The sequence below is a fragment of the Hyla sarda genome, chromosome 9, assembly GCF_029499605.1.
Source record: "Hyla sarda isolate aHylSar1 chromosome 9, aHylSar1.hap1, whole genome shotgun sequence".
Taxonomy (NCBI): domain Eukaryota; kingdom Metazoa; phylum Chordata; class Amphibia; order Anura; family Hylidae; genus Hyla; species Hyla sarda.
Genome location: NC_079197.1, coordinates 128,787,867 through 128,808,824, shown reverse-complemented (window position 1 = coordinate 128,808,824; position 20,958 = coordinate 128,787,867). Strand labels below are relative to the sequence as shown.

General features: G+C 40.8%; 1 protein-coding gene across 10 annotated transcripts in view; it reads right to left on the bottom strand.

Moving 5' to 3' along the window:
• Nucleotides 1-20,958, bottom strand: part of MBNL3 (muscleblind like splicing regulator 3) — a 182,239-nt gene that overhangs the window by 75,296 nt on the left and 85,985 nt on the right. For all 10 annotated transcript variants that reach the window (XM_056539024.1, XM_056539026.1, XM_056539021.1 and 7 more), the window contains exon 2: nt 16,606-17,579. In XM_056539024.1, the coding sequence (XP_056394999.1) occupies nt 16,606-16,779 (174 nt within the window). In that variant the 5' untranslated portion in view covers nt 16,780-17,579. The remainder of the gene's footprint in view (nt 1-16,605; nt 17,580-20,958) is intronic.

Below are 20,958 nucleotides of genomic sequence, written 5' to 3'. Positions count from 1 at the left end.
GTAAACAATGGAGAAGTCCCTTGGGATTGACAGGTAGAAGAGGCAGTTACCCTGGATATAGTCTGTGGTTGGCAACACTGGCACATAATGTTATTTTATAGGAGGACATGGGTAACCTTTTTTTTGGGACCCACATTAATGGATAGCTTTCAGTAAAGAGTCTAAATCATGGAAGCACAGAAGAAAGTGCCTCAATACATTTATCAGTCCCTGCAGCTTTTTCTTTTCTTTACCACAGATGACCCCATGACAAAGTGGAGGCCAAATGACACAATCATTCTATTTGTCACCCAGTTTGTTTTTCATGCACCAGAATAAGTTAAGTCAAAAACAAAAGCAGACAGTGTGGCTGTCATGGGGGTCTTGGAGGAAAGGGGAACAGTCCTGCCTGGTTTCATCCCCTCTGCTACTGGATTTCAAGAAGGAAAAACAAAGAGTGCCGGAATTGGCCTTAGGTACATGTGATGTTGTGGAGGAGGACATAAACTCTAGGCCCATCTGCCCTGGGTTACAAGACAGCATTATAATGGGAGGCATTTGTTAGCTGATACCGATAATCTGTCAACTTTGAGGCCGATAGCCAATAACTTATACCGATATTCCGGGGCAGCAGCGGCGGTCTCTGGCCGGGGGGGGGGGCCATTATCAGCATATCAAGGTGATTGCCGATACCGATAACGTCCAAAATCGTGAATATCGGCCAAACCAATAATTGGTCGATCCCTAGCTTTTTTCCCCTCTTTCCCTCCAGTGACACTGTGGTGCAAGGGCCCTAAGTTTTTTTTAAATGCATATTGTAGGATTAGGCTAGATTCACATTCTATTGTTCTGCTTTATCAGCTGAACAATGAAAGAAAAAACCTGTTCCGGTGCCAATGGTGCCCATCAGATGAGGTCCATAATGGTTGGCATTATACTGGATAAAAAAGCCCATTGAGCTATGCTATTTTGTCTGGCATTTTCAGCAGAGCCTGTACAGGGGCTCCTAAAAGAACCTCCAACACAGATGTAAATCTATTCTAAGAAGGCTGGCTGTGGCAATTGTAAGCCATCTTTAACTATAGCCTATTCGAAGTGTCTTTGCAGAACTTTCACTACCATTATAGGTATCTTTCATCTACTTGTAGATCTGCCTATATAAAAAGGTAAGATGATGTTATGTCTCACTGAGATATACTGTATCCATTTACTATGTCTTAGTGACTTGCAACCAAGTAAGAAAGAAGTTGGTTCAGTGCAGGGAGACACATTATGGCCAGTCCTTGTTGACATTGTACTGTGCCTGCTCATTGGATGCTCCTCCATGCAAGGATTCCTCTTCCTTACTTAGCATCTGCTTCCAAGATGAGCAGCCCTGGTTGACCTGACAGTATGGCCTCTATCTCAGGGGATGTGAAGTAGCAACCAGGCATCAATCCCATTGTTTGTGCCAGAGCAGAGCTCGGTAGTGGTGCCAAGTAACTACAGCTCGCTGGGTTTACTGCTTGTGTCTACCTGTTACAGACCCCAATAAACATACACACCTTCCTGTGAACTCTGCACTCCCACCATCAATGTGGTTAAAAGATATTTTCTTCACTGCCAAGAACCTTACTGTGTATTCATCAAAGACATGAAGCAAAAGCACAGTAGAAAGTAAAGTAAAAAGTCTGATTAACTCAAATCAATATACTGCACTTTTCCTGAATAATTCAAACATGGAAAATCATCATAGAGAAAAGAAGCCAACATCTGAAAATCAGATCTGATATCTGCTGATACAGTCATGGGAAGCTGCAAATGGTCACATATTTGCCCTGCTGATAACCAAAGTGGCTGGGTTCACACCACGTTTTTGCAATACAGTTCTCGTATCAGGTTTTTGATTTAAAAAAAAAAAAACGATTCCTCAAAACAGACTAAACTGTATCAAAACGTGTACAAATTTTAATCTGTATAAGGTTGAAAACCGTATACGGCTTGAAAAATGATGTCCAGTTGCATCCGTTTTTTAAGAAAAAAAGTGTATGTTTTTAACTTTTCATTCCATTATGAATAAAGTTTCACTTGTTTGACTGAAATTCCAAGAAAAAAACTGGGCAAAGCCAAAAACCGTATGGTGAAAACCGGATGGAACCGTACGCACATATGGTTCTGTACGGTTCCCATTGACTCCCATGTTTAAAAAAACAAAAACTTATATGTTTCAATACAGTTTTTCACCCGGACCAAAAACTGTGGTAGGCTACGGTTTTGGGTACGGGAAAAAAAACTGATAAAACTGTACAGGATGCAAAATGGACACAACCGGAGGCATCGTTTGGTATATGGTTTTCAATGGAGATTCAGTGCATACGGTTTTCAATACGGTTCCATATGGTTTTCAAATTGAAAATGTATATGGGAACTGTATTGCAAAAACGTGGCGTAAACCCAGCCTAAGGTCCCAAGCAGACTGTCACGACTAGTACAGAGCAACAAAAGCAGTTTTTCCTCCAAAGGTTACCAGGACTCTACAGACTTCCATGCAGAGATTGAATCAGGAATGAGATTATTACCCAGAATGCAGCACTTTTCACAACTTGGGGGCAGCTTACTCAGGAAATTACCAGTATTTCTGATACACGGCACATAACCTATATTTTTTATCTATTTTTTTCAAATTAAAACGTTTTTTTTTTTTCACATAGAAAAATATTGACAATATCACACAGCGAATGATAAGCAATATTGCATAAAGAGGGATTCAAACGAAACACTGATTAACAATCGGAACATCAAAAGCACAAATATGACATAATAACAGGGAGCAGTAGTCTGATAGGTCAAACATCAACCCCCTTAGGGAATGGGAAGGAGAGGGGGGGGGGGGGGGGACCTATATTTTATCTATATGATGACCTAAGCTAAATAATGATACAGAAATAAACCAGGATTTGGATGATACAACATCCATCAGCTTTAAGAAGTTACTTTGTAACAGTAGCAATCTAAAAAATAACGCCGACTAAATCGACCACCAACTTTATTGACGTTTTAATAGAAGCACTTACTATACTGTGACAAATACAAAGCTATCATATAGGGGAGAGTACTAAAAGTGCACAGTGTAAGAGCACCTGCTTAGATATTTTAAAGCTGTTATTACCATTATTTGCATGGTAGTCAAAGAAGAATACAGCCTTTTTATGAAATTGGAGAGGAGTAAAATGCTCATAGAACAGTACTATGCACTTGAAAAAACTGAGACAGTGACAGGAATGGTGTCTGGGATCACTATATTTCCTCAAGGTACCTCTAGCGTGTGGGTATCTAGTTTAACCCCTTCAGGACGGAGCCCATTTTGGCCTTAAGGACCGGAGCGTTTTTTGCACATCTGACCACTGTCACTTTAAACATTAATAACTCTCGAATGCTTTTAGTTATCATTCTGATTCCGAGATTGTTTTTTCGTGACATATTCTACTTTAACATAGTGGTACATTTTTGTCGATACTTGCATCCTTTCTTGGTGAAAAATCCGTAAATTTGATGAAAAATTTGAAAATTTAGCATTTTTCTAACTTTGAAGCTCTCTGCTTGTAAGGAAAATGGATATTACGAATACATTTTTTTTTGGTTCATATATACAATATGTCTACTTTATGTTTGCATCATAAAATTGACGTGTTTTTACTTTTGGAAGACACCAGAGGGCTTCAACGGTCAGCAGCAATTTTCCGATTTTTCACAAAATTTTCAAACTCAGTATTTTTCAGGGACCAGTTCAGGTTTGAAGTGGATTTGAAGGGTCTTCATATTAGAAATACCCCATAAATGACCCCATTATAAAAACTACACCCCCCAAAGTATTCAAAATGACATTCAGTCAGCGTTTTAACCCTTTAGGTGTTTCACACGAATAGCAGCAAAGTGAAGGAGAAAATTCACAATCTTCATTTTTTATACTCACATGTTCTTGTAGACCCAATTTTTGAATTTTTACAAGGGGTAAAAGGACAACATTTTTACTTGTATTTGGAGCCCAATTTCTCTCGAGTAAGCACATACCTCATATGTCTATGTAAAGTGTTCGGCGGGCGCAGTAGAGGGCTCAGAAGGGAAGGAGCGACAAGGGGATTTTGGAGAGTACGTTTTTCTGAAATGGTTTTTGGGGGGCATGTTACCTTTAGGAAGCCCTTATGGTGCCAGAACAGCAAAAAAAAACCACATGGCGTACCATTTTGGAAACTAGACCCCTCGGGGAATGTAACATGGGATAAAGTGAACCTTAATACCCCACAGGTGTTTCACGACTTTTGCAAATGTAAAAAAATAAATAAAAAAATTTTACCTAAAATGCTTGTTTTCCCAAAAATTTTTTATTTTAAAAAATGGTAATAGCAGAAAATACCCCTAAAAATTTGAAGCCCAATTTCTCCCGATTCAGAAAACACCCCATATGGGGGTGAAAAGTGCTCTGCTGGCGCACTACAGGTCTCGGAAGAGAAGAAGTCACATTTGGCTTTTTGAACGCAAATATTTCTCTGGGGGCATGCCGCATTTAGGAAGCCCCTATGGTGCCAGAACAGCAAAAAAAAAAACCACATGGCATACCATTTTGGAAACTAGACCCCTCGGGGAACGTAACAAGGGGTTAAGTGAACCTTTATACCCCACAGGTGTTTCACGACTTTTGCATATGTAAAAAAAAAAATTTTTTTTTACCTAAAATGCTTGTTTTCCCCAAAATTTTACATTTTTAAAAAGGGTAAAAGCAGAAAATACCCCCCAAAATTTGTAACACAATTTCTCCCGAGTACGGCGATACCCCATATGTGACCCTAAACTGTTGCCTTGAAATACGACAGGGCTCCAAAGTGAGAGCGCCATGCGCATTTGAGGCCTAAATTAGGGATTGCATAGGGGTGGACATAGGGGTATTCTACGCCAGTGATTCCCAAACAGGGTGCCTCCAGCTGTTGCAAAACTCCCAGCATGTCTGGACAGTCAACGGCTGTCCGACAATACTGGGAGTTGTTTTGCAACAGCTGGAGGCTCCGTTTTGGAAACGGACGTTTTTCATTTTTATTGGGGAGGGGAGGGGGGCTGTATAGGGGTATGTGTATATGTAGTGTTTTTTACTTTTTATTTTATTTTTTGTGTTAGTGTAGTGTAGTGTTTTTAGGGTACAGTCGCACGGGCGGGGGGTTCACAGTAGTTTCTCGCTGGCAATTTGAGCTGCAGCAGAAAGTTTGCGGCAGCTCAAATTTGCAGCCAGATACTTACTGTAATCCTCCGCCCATGTGAGTGTACCCTGTACGTTCACATTGGGGGGGGGGGGGGGGGGGACATCCAGCTGTTGCATAACTACAACTCCCAGCATGCCCGTTGGCTGTCGGTGACTGCTGAGAGTTGCAGTTTTGCAACAACTGTAGGCACACTGGTTATGTATCACTGAGTTTGTGACCTAACTCAGTGTTTCACAACCAGTGTGCCTCCAGCTGTTGCAAAACTACAACTCCCAGCATGTACGGTGCATGGTGTACGGTGACTGCTGAGAGTTGTAGTTTGCAACAGCTGGAGGCACACCGGTCGTGAAACACTGAGTTAGGTAAAATAAAACTCTGAGTTTCACAACCAGTGTGCCTTCAGCTGTTGCAAAACTACAACTCTCAGCAGTCATCGACAGCCAACGGGCATGCTGGGAGTTGTAGTTATGCAACCAGCAGATGCACCACTACAACTCCCAGCATGCACTTTAGCTGATTGTGCAAGCTGGGAGTTGTAGTTATACAACAGCTGAAGGTACACTTTTCCATAGAAAAAATGTGCCTCCAGCTGTTGCAAAACCATAAGTCCCAGCATGCCCATAAGGTAATGCTGGGAGTTGTGGTGGTCTGCCTCCTGCATAACTACAGCTCCCAGCATGCCCTTTTTGCATGCTGGGTGCTGTTGCTAAGCAACAGCAGGAGGCTGTCACTCACCTCCAACGATCCACGCCGGAGAGTCAGTCCCTCGTCGTCGCCGCCGCCGCCGCTGCTCCTGGGGCCCCAATCCCAACATTGACGCCGGGGATCGGGGTCCCCAGCACCCGGGGTGCACGTCCCGCACCCGCTCACGTCCTTCGGAAGAGGGGCGGAGCGGGTGCGGGAGTGACACCCGCAGCAGGCGCCCTGATTGGTCGGCCGGTAATCCGGCCGACGAATCAGGGCGATCGTGAGGTGGCACCAGTGCCACCTCACCCCTGCAGGCTCTGGCTGTTCGGAGCCGTCAGAGACGGCCCCGAACAGCCAGTAATTCCGGGTCACCGGGTCACTGGAGACCCGATTGACCCGGAATCGCCGCAGATCGCTGGACTGAATTGTCCAGCGATCTGCGGCGATCGCCGACATGGGGGGGCATAATGACCCCCCTGGGCGATATGCCGGGATGCCTGCTGAACGATTTCAGCAGGCATCCGGCTCCGGTCCCCTACCGGCTAGCGGTGGGGGCCGGAATTCCCACGGGCGTATGGATACGCCCTCGGTCCTTAAGGACTCGGGATTCAGGGCGTATCCATACGCCCTATGTCCTGAAGAGGTTAAGAAAGTGCATATCCAATCCAGAGAAAGTTGGATGGCGAGACTAAGCTAGTGGATTTGGTATGTCTTGATTTAGGGCCTAGATTTTTATGGGATGAAAGGCTTGGTAGTGATAGTGGGTCCTTTCTTTTCCTTTCTGGGCCAGTCCAGATTTTTATTTTGGGCCCAAGTTAGCACAGGTGCTGACTCACACAGAGCATTTTCTACTATTCTGTTCACTAACAGTAAGCAGAGCTGTTATCATACATTAATAAAAGTGTACTTATCATTTTATAGCAACATGTTAGATGTTTGTAGTGGTGGGGATCCAGATGCTGAGACCCCCACTGATCACTAGAGTGAAGGGGCAAATGTGTGCCGCTGTGCCCCCTTATATCCACTCTGCACAGCCTCAACAAGTGGTAAATGGAACTTTTATGGGACTTCCAACAATTCAGTCTACTGCTTGCTTTAGCTATGCGATGTGGAGATGAAGGGGCACAATCCACGCAGCCCCATATTTTTGTCCATGCCAGCACCCAGACCCCCAACAATACAAACTTCTAACATGTCACTATGATTTGGGAATAATATTTATTAATATATATATATATATATATATATATATATATATATCTTGCAGACACTGTTTGATAGCTGTTAGGGCAGTGTTTTCCAAACTGTGTGCCTCCAGCTTTTGCAAAACTACAAATCCCATCATGCTAGTGCAGACACTGTTGGAAAGCTGTTAGGGCAGTGTTTAAAAATAAATAAATAAATAAATAAATAAAAAGAAGAAGTGCCACTCACCTACATCAGTCCTCCACAGCTGCTGTTCTGATGGTCCCTGGTCCCTGCTGATCACCGTTTCTTTCTGGGTTTGGTGATGTGTTGGACAGGGAAAACACATAACTGGAACCAGGAAGAATCAGTGAAGAGTGGGGATGAGGAGACATTAGCAGCTGTGGTGAATCTGGGTAGGGGAGTATGATTTTTTTTTTCATTACACCTCCACCAGATTTTTGATCTACCGTATATACTCGAGTATAAGCCGACCCAAATATAAGCCGAGGCCCCTAATTTCACCCCAAAAACCCAGGAAAAGTTATTGGCTCGACTATAAGCCTAGGGTGGGAAATACATCATCCCCCCCAGACTAGTGATGTTGCCTTGACGATGATGCACAGGGACGTTTATGCGCAGGGAGGCTGCGCATGAACGTCCCTGTGCGTCGTTGTCAAGGCAACATTACTAGTCTGGGGCAGGCCCGGAGTGTGGAGAAGAGGGCCCCCCTGGTGAAAATGGACAGCCCGGAACGACTAACCCTCCCCACCGGATGATCCCTGCAGCATAGATGGTCCGGACCAGCTCACCCTTGCTTCCCACCGAGGGGAGGTGAGTAAAAAACTAAAGGGGGGGGGGGGGTCTGGATGATGACAAAGGCCGCAGTGGTCTTCAACCTGCAGACCTCCAGAGGTTTCAAAACTACAACTCCCAGCATGCCCGGACAGCTGGTGGTCCGCAGGTTGAAGACCACTGAGAAGGGGTTGACAGGCGGAGAGTTCACTCGAGTATAAGCCGAGGGGGGCGTTTTCAGCATGAAAAATCGTGCTGAAAAACTCGGCTTATACTCGAGTATATACGGTATCTATAAAATGTATCCCAGGACAACCCCTTTAAGACCCAAAATAGGCTGGTCCTTCAGGGGTTAAGCCAAGGGATTACTTTCATCCATCTGCTATGTTCCTGTCTATAAGTTATTGGTAAAGCGTTAAGTAAACACATCTGCCTTTTCACTGGAAATATTTGAGCCTGTGCAGATCTCGAGTCTCAAGGATGAAACCTCTGCTCTTGTCAGCAATGTTTTGCAATCAAATTGCTGGCAGGACACCTTGTTTGCTCATACAACAAGGGATTATTCTTGTATAGCAGTACTGCGTACGGTTGGTGGTTTAGAAAAAGGTGTTATAGGTGCACAAACTCTTCCAAGATTACATTTTGTATGGTACTGTGTTAGGTAAGGGGTACTCCACTGCCCCAGCATTCAGAACATTTAGTTCCGAAAGCTGGGTGCGGGGTCGTGATGTCATGCCCCCTCAATGCAAGTCTATGGGAGGGGGCGTACGCCCCCTCCCATAGACTTGCATTGAGGGGGCATGGCGTGACGTCACAAGGGGGCGTGGTAAAGCCTTAAGTACCCAGCTTTTGGAACTAAATGTTCTGAACACTGGGGCAGTGGAGTTCCCCTTCAGTGGGGTACCCGGTGGACAAATTTTTTTTAATTTTAAACCAACTGGTGCCAGAAAGATTTGTAAATGACTTCTCTTAAAAAATCTTTACCCTTCAAGTACTTTTTAACAGCTGTATGCTACAGAGGACATTCTTTTCTTTTTGAATTTCTTTTTTGTCTTGTCCACAGAGCTCTCTGCTGACCTGATGCCCGTATCAGAAACTGTCCAGAGCAGGAGAAAATCCCCATTGCAATCTATGCTGCTTTGGACAGTTTCTGACATGGACAGAGAGCACTGTGGACAAGACAAAAAAGAAATTCAAAAAGAAAAGAATTTCCTCTGTAGCATACAGCTGCTAAAAAGTACTGGAAGGGTAAAGATTTTTTAATAGAAGTAATTTACAAATCTGTTTAGCTTTCTGGCACCATGTGATTTAAAAAAAAAAAAAAAAAAATAAACTTTTCCGCCGGAGTACCCCTTTAGTAAGTGTTGCCTCTATGTGATATCAGACATCCAATGTACAATAAGAGAGGAATGTCTAAAAAGTTACAATCATCCTGGATGCATATTAATATTTTAATTCTATAGACTGTTTCACAATCACATTAAAAGTAATGCAAAGACTATATATGGGGTTACAATGTGGTGATTGTTCTGTATTCTTGTCTTCACATAAAAGAAAAGGGAGAAAGTTTATTATAATTTGAAAAATTTATTTTAACATTTAACATTTAGGCTGTGTTTGCATTTGCCTTCTTTTCATTGTTCTTAGTCATAGTTAAAGAATAATGGGAAAAAAACTGTGTGCCTGATCGACTACATGTCGGACATCCATTGTAAGACAGACCCCAGTAAATTTAATAGCACCTGACAGGTTTCCCTCATGGTGCCAGGCATTTTCAGGGGGAATCTGCTCCTGAAGGAACCTCTGACATCATTAGAAAACTCAGGAACAGGAAAGGGAAAAATGATCCTCAATAGGCGCAATAAACAGCAGTAAAGGAGATTTCAATGGTCATCCATCATTCATATAAAGATATTTATTGAGCACACAGTAGCAACGCGTTTCTTGCCCGGATCGGGCACTTCCTCAGGCAAATGTGCATCATTAGAAAACTGTACTTATTGTATGTATGATTGTTGGGTTGATCACTTGGCAACTTTGATGTGGTCCACCTAAATGCATGCTTCCCCAACAGTGCCGATTTTGGTAGGAAAAAGGGGGTGGTTTAAATGGACACTACCTTTTCCCACATAACCTGTGCTCATCTGAGTACAGTAAGAGTGCCCACAAGAAAATCTCTAATTTTTGTTACAAGGATATGACTATATTTCTTTGTGCAATGTTTAATTTTATGGACATATGTACTCTGCATTTTTATGGATTCGCCCTAATTGTTTATGAAACCATTTTAGGAGCCTTATCACCCCACTCTAATCATGTATTGACCTACCCTAAGCATACAACCTGGTGGTCTGTCCCTAAATTTATGGTACATTTACTACTGACTACCCATCAACAATCCAGCACAATGATCATGAGCTTACATTTTACTTACATAGGGGAATTAATGAAGGAATTTAATATAATCATTATATATATATATATATATATATATATATATATATATATATATTTATAATGTAATCATAAGTCTTTACAATCTTACAGCCTTTTCAAATAACTCATCAGATTTTTGGGACAACAAGTCTCAGCCTGACCTGACAAAATCAAGCAACAGATAATTCTTCAGCTTTTTCAGAAATTCGAGTCAAGCAGGTCCTGCCAGCCTCCGATAGTCACAGCATGATGGAACCTGCATAGAGGCCGTGTAGCTATATAAGGTTGCGATGCCAGACTCTTATTACCCACTATGTGGCTGTCTAGATTAGATGTTTTCTTGTATTATAGTCTATAGTGACATAAATATTTTTTTTTTTTACATAAAACAAATTAGTCAGCAATTTAAAGGGAACCTGTCATCACTTTCTTGCTGCCTGAAGTCATCGGTGGGGTCCCTAGTAGCTTCTCCTTGCCCTGCCGACCTTGGTTGATCAATTTCTCTCTCTTTGGCTATAAGAGAGATCTGTCAATCAAGGCCAGCGAGGCAGGTAGAAGACACCACGGACCGCATCGTTGGCTCTTAGTTTAGGCTACCTGAAAAGTGATGACAAGTTCCCTCTAAAGGGGTTGTCTGATTTAGAAACCCCATTTTATTTTTAGTTAATTACTGCCTTTGCGTTTGAATACTGGATTTGTTTACTGGACTGTAATACCTAGAGGAGTGTATTCCTTCCACAGAGATTCAGCAGTGTTCTGCAACCGGGGTAAGCTGGTGTCGTCTTCATTTTTTTAATCTAATACATTTGTTTGGAACCTCCATCCATCGATGTCCGAAATTTGGGACATTGACAAACAGGGGAAGGAGCCACCAGAACTAGGCTTTAAACCCCAAGCCATTGTAAATGTATGTTGCAGGCGTAAAGTTTCCTGCAATCTAGTAGGAGTAGGTTGTTCTCCTGGTTGTCTCTAAAGGAGGAAAAGATAGAAGCAGTTTGTAATCACTTCTTTCTTCTCCTTTGCTGTTTATGTTGCACATAATGAGTGTGACTGTCAGGTGCCCAATAGTTTGGCAGAGCTGCTGAGTCTTACGGTGCATTCACACCACGTTTTTGCAATACAGTTCCCGTATCAGGTTTTTGATGAAAAACGGATTCCTCAAAACTTGACTAAACTGTATCAAAAAGTGTGTACAATTTTTAACCCATATACGGTTTGAAAAATGATGTCCGGTTGCATCCGTTTTTTTAAGAAAAAAAAAACGTATACGTTTTTAACTTTTCACTCCATTTTGAATAAAGTTTCACTTGTTTGATTGAAATTCCAAGAAAAAAAACTGTGCAAAGTCAAAAATCATATGGTGAAAACCTGATGGAACCGTATGCACATACAGTTCTGTACGGTTCCCATTGACTCCGATGTTAAAAAAAAACGTACACGGTTTAATACAGTTTTCACCCGGATCTAGAAAGGTGGTAGACTACAGTTTTGGGTACAGGTAAAAAACTGGACAAAACCGTATGAGATGCAAAATGGACTAAACCGGATGATGCGTTTGACATACAGTTTACAATGCATACAGTGCATGTATACATACAATGCATTAAGTCAATGCATACAGTTTTCTATATATTTCCATACGGTTTTTAACTTGAAACCGTATGCGGGAACCGTATAACAAAAACATGGTGTGCATGCACCCTTAGGATGGGTTCACACAGTTTCCCCAGCACAGTCAGGCACAGTTTCCCTCCGGTGTGCACTGGAGGGAAACTGTTGCTAGAACTGATCCTATTAATTTGAATGGGACAGTTCACACTCATCCAGCGTTTCAATTTTGACGCTGGATGGTTGGACACGCCGGAGGGCACCGGACAGGGGAACACAGCTTGCTGCCCTGAAACAATGGACGCAGGATGCCATACAACTGATAACAAGTTGTCATCAGTTGTGGCATCAGTTGCGTCGACATTTAGGCTGCATTCACCTATGCCGGACATATGTGAACCCGGCCTTGGCAGATCCAGATCAGTTTTGCCATTGACTAACGTCATGACAGGGGGTTATTTATCTTATGCATGCCCCATTTACAGTGAAAAACTACAAAATAAAAAATAAATAAAGAAAGTGTGATTGGCCCCATTGGTGTTTTGTGACCTCATGTGTGACATATTATGCTAAATAATGTAAAAACATAAAATTTTAAAATGTACAAATAAAAAAATCAACAAAATAAGAAAACAATAGTTGTTGCTAGAACACTACACTGGAGATTATACATAATGTATATCGAAATAAACTAGGGAAACCATTTATATACTTTATTTTACTATTAAATTGCTAATAAAAAAAAACCAAAAAGACAAAAAACAAAATGAACTATAAAAAACATTTTTTTGCACACAACCCAAACTGTCATGAAAAAACAGGAAATAAAAAAGTTAAACCAGCTACGTGCATAGAATCACTACAAAATGTCTGGTCATTAAGGGGTTTAAAAATTTACTTAAATCTAAACAATACAATGAGAACACATAACAAAGTTACAATATATCTGAATTTTTTAAAGGCTTTGTCTTAATTAAAGGGGTACTCCGGTGGAAAACAATTTATTTTAAATCAACTGGTGCCAGAAAGGTAAACAGATTTGTAAATAACTTCTATTAAAAAAATGTATCCTTCCAATACTTATCAGCTGCTGTTTACTACTTTTCTTTTTGAATTTTTTTCCAGTCTGACCACAGTGCTCTCTGTTGACACCTGTCTGTCTCAGGAACTGTCCAGGGTAGGAGCAAATCCCCATAGCAAACCTATTCTGCTCTGGACAGTTCCTGACATGGACAGAGGTGTCAGCAGAGAGCACTGTGGACAGACAAAAAAGAAATAAAAAAAGAACTTTCTCTGTAGTAAACAGCAGCTGATAAGTACTGGAAGGATTAAGATGTTTTAATAGAAGTAATTTACAAATCTGTTAAACTTTCTGGCACCACTTGATTTAAAATAAATAGTTTTCCACCGGAGTACCCCTTTAAGGACCCTTTTAAATAGCATACATTCCAGTTTAGTCTGATAATATAACAATGTGGTTGTGTGGAGAATGTCTGTTTTGTTGTATTTATACACAGAATACTGCACCAGCCCCCTAATTTTTAGTAATAATGATAATTATTTATATTTCCTTTTCATTTGCTCTGTTTCATATCCGGACAGAATTCCCACCTCCAGGTTTTTCATTAGCATGACAAAGCATATTGTTCATGTGTTTTTTTTCCCTTTTACTTCTTGTTATCTGCTTCTCTTTATACAGACAGAAACAGTATAAAAGGTTTTTTTTCCATTTAGTATTGGACCAAAAAAAGCAAAAAATAAAAATAAAAAATAAAACAAGCAATAAAGCCACACGCAATGTACAGGAATGTGGCAGAATGTGAAATCAATAGTACTAGGCTGTAGTTACTTCATATACCACCACATGCCTCCATATGACCCCATATTACAGAGATGTACAATAGCTTCTGATGGACCGCCATATGCCCCCAAATATAATGAGATGTATATAAAGGTGCAGTAAAGCCCCAAATATAACTATTGACATTATACAATGAAGAGCTTGTACACATCTGTAATATGCATGTGTTGGGGTATGTTCACACTGCGGAACTGTTGCTGAATCTCCGCTCGCGGAATTCAGTGAGTGGAGATTCAGCCTGGCAGCAGGACCGCGTGGCACTGCGCCATCACCATTGACGGCTATGCAGTGCTCGCGGACTTCCGCGCAAAGAATGAACATGTTCTTTCTTTGCGTGGAACAATTTCAGCGGCGGAATTGTCCACCGCTGAAATTCCGCAGTGTGGACAGGTCTCGCGGAAGACCCATTCACACAGATGCTAACGTTCACTGTGCGGAATTTTACTTGTGGAATTCCGCATACGGAATTTCGCGGGTATTCTGCAGTGTGAACATACCCTTAAAGGGGTACTCCACTGGAAAACATTTTTTTTAAATCAACTGATGCCAGAAAGTTAAATAGATTTGCAAATTACTTCTATTTAAAAATCTTGACCCTTCCAATACTTATCAGCTTATGTATGTTTCAGAGGAAGTTCTTTTCTTTTTGAATTTCCTTTCTGTCTGACCACAGTGCTCTCTGCTGACACCTCTGTCCATGTTATAAACTGTCCAGATTAGGAGCAAATCCCCATAGCAAACCTCTCCTGCTCTGGACAGTTCCTAAAATGAACAGAGGTGTCAGTCAATCAGAGCGGTCACCACCCCACGATCGAAGTGATTGGTCATCATATCAGACCAATGACAGTGTTCTATTCACGGCGCGCGAGCAGCTTTCCTGCACTCCTGTCAGCGTATGTGAAGGTGTAGTTAGCTAGTGAAGTATATAATAGGTTATTATGCTGCAAACCTTGCCTAGCACATAAAAATAAGATGTTATTTTCAAATTTCCTAAATTTTCAAAATGTCAAGTAAAATTGTTAGGCTTCTACTACGTCTAAAGTGTGAATAATAATAATTAAAAAAAAGTTGACAAAATAAAGTAGACATATGAAATTATCATTTTTATAAACAATTTGTACAGTATGTATAAATATATGCAACCTATTGTCAAAATAACAAGTACATTTTTTTTTTTTTGAAAATGTCATGGTTTTTTGCAATGTAAATAAAAAAAATACAAATGATATCGATTTACTTTTACTATTTACAGTCATTGTTTTCAGAATTGTTTTCATAGGCAAAACACTCCCAGATTTGAAAAAACATGCCTGGTCTTTGAGGGGCATACAGGCTTAATTAGCTTGGTCCTTAGAGGGGTACTCCGCTGCTCAGCGTTTGGAACAAACTGTTCCGAACGCTGGAGACGGGAGCTCGTGATGTCATAGCCCCGCCCCCTCAATGCAAGTCTATGGGAGGGGGCGTGACATCCGTCACGCCCCCTCCCATAGACTTGCATTGAGGGGGCATGGGCTATGACGTCACGAGCTCCCGGCACCGGCTCCAGCGTTCAGAAAAGTTTGTTCCAAACGCTGAGAAGCGGAGTACCCCTTTAAGGGGTTAATAGGTCATTAATGTTAACTTTAAACTTTTTTTCTCTGTTTAAAAAAAATAAATAAATCCACAATCTGATGCAAAACTGCATTGCGTGAACAAGGCCTACACATTACATACAGATTCAAACTAACTCTAAAGGCGGTCATTTATTTTTACTAACTTTCGACCAACAGTTATCTATCCCGTCCTCCGCATACGCGTGATTGTCTGTTCATGTGTTGTCTATGGGGAGGCGAGGGTTTAGCCGCTGGCAGATAGCTCTGGCACCAGCTTATCCTTCCAAGAACAATTAGGTCGGACAGTAGAAATCCAACATGCCCCACTCTCCTCTGACATCATTTGTTGTTGGATTTGAGAGGCCAAAGGCAGCAGGTTCAGCCGACTTTAGTCTAAAATGTATGAGCCCTTTTAGAATAAAGCACTTTGAACCCAAAACCTGGAGATTTTCCTTTATTTGCAGAACTTAGAGTATACTCTAAAATTGGGTTGCTGCAGGTGAATCATAATATGCCAACAAGTGGTGACCAATGGCTGCATGGTGTACTGGCAAAATCATGAAGTCATTGGCCATCTTGTGTGAATTGGTTTAATCTGTATGTGTTAACCGCAACATTGAAATGTACCAAACAACTCATTTAATTTGAGATTACCACGCCCCCTCATGATTAACACGCCCCTCCCACACTTACATTGAGGGGGCGTGGTGTGACATCATGAGGGGGTGTGGCCATGACATCACGAGTCTTGGCACCCACACTCAACGTTCAGAACAAAATGTTCAGGACCCTGAGGCAGTGGAGTTACCCTTTTTAAGAGCTTTAATGTCAAATATTCTAGATTATTAGAAAGACACAGAAAATCATCATGCAAATAAATAGTAAAGGCAACAAAAATATTTAAGAAGTAAATTTGTTTAAAAAAATTACTTATAGGGAAACTTATACATCATGATGTGCCTGATACAGGATGTGAGGGGGCGGAGCATGACGAACGTTCAAATTAAACTCCTGCATCATACCCGCCCCTGCAGATCCTGCTCTAGGCATGATAGAGAGTGTATAATTTTAATCTGTAGTGTTCCTTTAAATATGGAAAGAAGACGATTACTTCAGTGAAATGTATTTCATCTGGATTGATTCAAATAATCGTACACATATTTCTAGGACAATATAATCTGGAATTTAAAATGCTCTCAAATGCAGTAAAGGATCAAAAGGTTTCTCCTACCTTCAATGAATCAAAGCAGGCAATAACTCTCCCGTTTTCCACATGGCAACTCCGTGACGGATGTGCAAACTTGCACTCTGCATCAGACCTTGAACAAGTGCCCCTCTGGAATTCACGACATACTTCCAGCGTCAGCCATTTTGTGTCACGCATCAAGGAAACGTTCACAGCCATATTAAAGACAGGATGTCCAGGCCTAAGCAAACACCTACGTCCGTACTACAATCGTCTTCTTATCACAAGGGGATGGGGGAAAGTGGAATTCAAGTTTAAATGAATAAAAGAACTATTTTATCACTTTGGTTAAAAAAAACTGTCAGCACTTAAGGTTTATTTTTTTCTTCTTTTTTTTTATTTTTCTTCTTTTTATTTCTTAAAGTCAATTTGTATCTGTTTTAGAGACACGAATAAAACATAAAAATCCAACCATAAAATAGAAGTTTTATCAGATAAATTGAAAATAAAAATAAATCTAACTAGAGGCCAGCTCTTTAAAAGTGCAAATGTCAAAGTCTGAATGTGTCGGCTTTATGCCACTTCTGGACTTGCGGGTGGGGAAAGGGTTAAGTAGCCTATGCAAACCTTGAAAACAATTCTGTGCTCTCAACGTAATGGTTGCAGTTATGGTTGTGAAGTCGCTTCAGCTATTGTCAAAATTTCCGTTTTTTCCTTAGTTTTTTGCTGAATAAAATGGTGGTAAGGATGGGCACAGGCGTGCAGCGGATTGAAAATTTTATATATATATATATATATATATATATATCTCTATATATTTTTTTGAGTGCTGAAAAATTGAAGAGTAGACTAAATGCCGTATGAATTTGGCCTGCAAGCAACGGCAAATAAAAAAAAAAATAAAAGGAAAAAAAAAAAAAACACAAAAAAAGAAAAAAAAAGGGGGGAAAAGAGAGAGGCAGCACTAGACAGAAATCCAAGCAGCGTTAGCTTCGGAAAAAAAGGCACGTTTCAGCAACCTGCAAAAAGAAGAGGAAACAAAACATACGATCAGAGAAAAAATGGCAGCAGCTCACAGTAATATAACAAGCAGAGCATATAAAATACAAGGAAAGTCTTAGCTTCAGGAAAACCTCCAAGACACTGACACTACGGCAAAGTGCAGTCAGCCATTGTAGACTGAAAAAGGGAATTTCCTAGCCGAATCTGCGCATGGTGGAGAAAGGGAGGATCCAATGACATTGTCTGTAGCTCAGAGGTCTGGGCTGCCGCCCAATAGCAGCATTCAGTTTGTAGTAGTCGTCTACTTGGCAGTAGATGGGGTTTATTACGAGAATGCCTGGTGTCTGACATGTGCTTTGGGTTGTTTTCTACAGATTGATTGAAATAAATGACTAAACCCAAAAAGAAGTGATATCCTGATATAAATGGAAGACGGGCAAAGGCTAAGACAATACAAAAGTGTTGCCTGAGCAAAGTCTAGTTTTCAGCTGGTGGCTGAGTGCCACAGGATAGGGAAACCAGACAAGCGCACGGCAGCACTGGACTGAGTTTAACCCCATTTCATCCAGTAGAGGAACTCATGAGGCTCCTATTAACACAAAGAATTGCGAATAAAGGAGGTTCTTCTGTCCTTTAGCCAATCCTTAACTGTCTGCCAATGTTACCGATTTCTATTGATTTCTTAATTTTGGGCCATTTACTAATCTCATTCTGTCATGCAGTTGACTGATAACTGTCTTGATCTTTTGTTTTTTGGCCGGGAGTCCATAGCCCAATATGTCTTTTCCCTTACCTAATGCCTATGTCTGTGCATGGCTCCAAATATATTTAATTCTTATTGGCTAAAGAAAACAACCAAACAACTAAACTGATGTGTGTGATTTTATAATTTATTTTTTTCCCCCCAAGAAGTTGTTTAGGATTTGACAAACATGGATAATCTCTCTAGGCTCCCACACCGGTCCGTGGGTTGTGTCTGGTACTGACTGTAGTTCAGCTCCATTGAAGTGAATAGAGCTGAGCTGCAGTATCAGCCTCTGGATGTGTTGCTCTTTTAGGAACAGAAGTTTTTCTAACTATGTAGAAGCCTTATAAAGCTGACCTCTCAGCAGGATATCAGGGGTGTAAATAAGCCCATGGTTAGACAGGGCTTCTTATTTACAGGCACAAGTTTTTTTATCATTCTGCATATTTCTTTTCAGTGTCCTCTGCTAAACCTTTTAGTTATGCAAATGAGGCTGAAGTGCCCAAGGGGCATCCTTTCGCAAAAGCCGAAGTCAAGTTCATGTACTCATGGAGGGGTATTTATAAAAAGGATTTATGTGTTGTTTTTTTAACGTAACTTTGGCGCAATGCTTTGGCGCAGTGTCTTTTTGCGCCAAAGTTTGGCGCATTTTCTCCACTGTCATTTTTACAACTTTATCAAAATCACACGGTCCTGTGTATGATTTTAACTTTAGTCAGTAATTCATCATTTGCGCCAATCGATCTTTAGCGCAATTTTGCGCCTTTAGGGTTTTTTTTGGTGCAAATCACCGCCAAGAAATTTTACACATAGAAAACACACTTAGCAATGTCAGAAAATGTAAAGGCGTCGAAATACATTAAAAAATAATTTTTGTGAAAGCAGCGACACCTCCGGGGCTGCTCAATACTATCCTGCGACATAGTTGTCTCTGAGGAACCTTCACCCTCCGTTGAGCCAGCATTGGACATGGCCGCACAGGTTCAGGAAAGGTAAGCACTAAAGCAGTGGTCTCCAACCTGCGGACCTCCAGATGTTGCAAAACTACAACTCCCAGCATTAAAATTAAGTGAACCTCCTGTCGCCTTTGCAGGCAACAGGAGGTTCACTTCATTTTAATTCTATTTTATGCATCATATAATAAATTGTCTTTATCTGGATCCTCGTTCCTCTCATCTTTTCCTTCTCCCAATGTACCTTTGAGGACTGGTTCACTTCATTTCCATTATCTGGACTCTTGCCATGCTGGGAAATGCCCCCTGGACACTTGAGCCTCATTTGCATATAATAAGCTTATATATCTTGGGTCTGAAAAGGACTAAAGAGATGAAAAAAAAAAATGTAAAAAAATAAAAGGTATGACTGGAATCCTATGGACTAGTCCTTTCCAGCCAAGGGCTTTTTTATACCACTGTCTTCCTGCTGAAAAGGTCCACTTTGAATCTCACATCTATAGCTAAATTTAGTTGTGTTTTATTAAATTATGTCCAACACTGACTAGCAGTATGATACATGAAATATAAAGATGGACCAAACCCTCGTGGTCTCAGGAGACCCAAATACTTTCTACAGTATGGCGAACCAGTAGATCAGTACTCCATAATAAAGAACTAAACAAAGACCATTGAATGACTGGCCAATATTCTATAGGGCTCATTTAAAAAACCTGGAAACATTTGGCCCTAATAACAACCAATCCTAGTGTAAAATTCATTATCAGGAACAATTTTCAGCCCTAAAAAATAAACAAGAATATTCTATGCCCTGATGGAAAGCAGTCTTAAAATGGCATTGGTTTTAAAGGAGTACTCCCGTGGAAAAACTTTTTTTTTAATCAACTGGTGCCAGAAAGTTAAAGGGGTTATCCAGGGAAAAACTTTTTTTTATATATCAACTGGTGCCAGAAAGTTAAACAGATTTGTAAATTACTTCTATTAAAAAATCTTAATGCTTTCAGTACTTATCAGCTTCTGAAGTTAAGGTTGTTCTTTTCTGTCTAAGTCCTCTCTGATGACGCCTGTCTCAGGAACCGCCCAGTTTAGAAGCAAATCCCCATAGCAGACCTCTTCTAAACTGGGCGTTTCCCGAGACAGGTTTCATCAGAGAGCACTTGGACAGAAAAGAACAACCTTAACTTCAGAAGCTCATAAGTACTGAAAGGATTAAGATTTTTTAATAGAAGTAATTTACAAATCTGTTTAACTTTCTGGAGCCAGTTGTTATATAAAAAAAAGTTTTTTCCTGGAATACCCCTTTAAACAGATTTGTAAATCACTTCTATTAAAAAATCTTAATCCTTCCAGTACTTTTTAGGGGCTGTATACTAAAGAGAAATTCAAAAAAGAAATGCATTACCTCTGATGTCCTGACCACAGTGCTCTCTGCTGACCTCTGCTGTCCATTTTAGGAACTGTCCAGAGCAGAAGTAAACTCCCATAGCAAACATATGCTTCTCTGTGGACAGTTCCTAAAATGGACTGCAGAGGTCAGCAGAGAGCACTGTGGTCAGGACATCAGAGGTAATGCATTTCTTTTTTTGAATTTCTCTTTAGTATACAGCCCCTAAAAAGTACTGGAAGGATTAAGATTTTTTTAATAGAAGTAATTTACAAATCTGTTTAACTTTCTGGCACCAGTTGATTTAAAAAAAA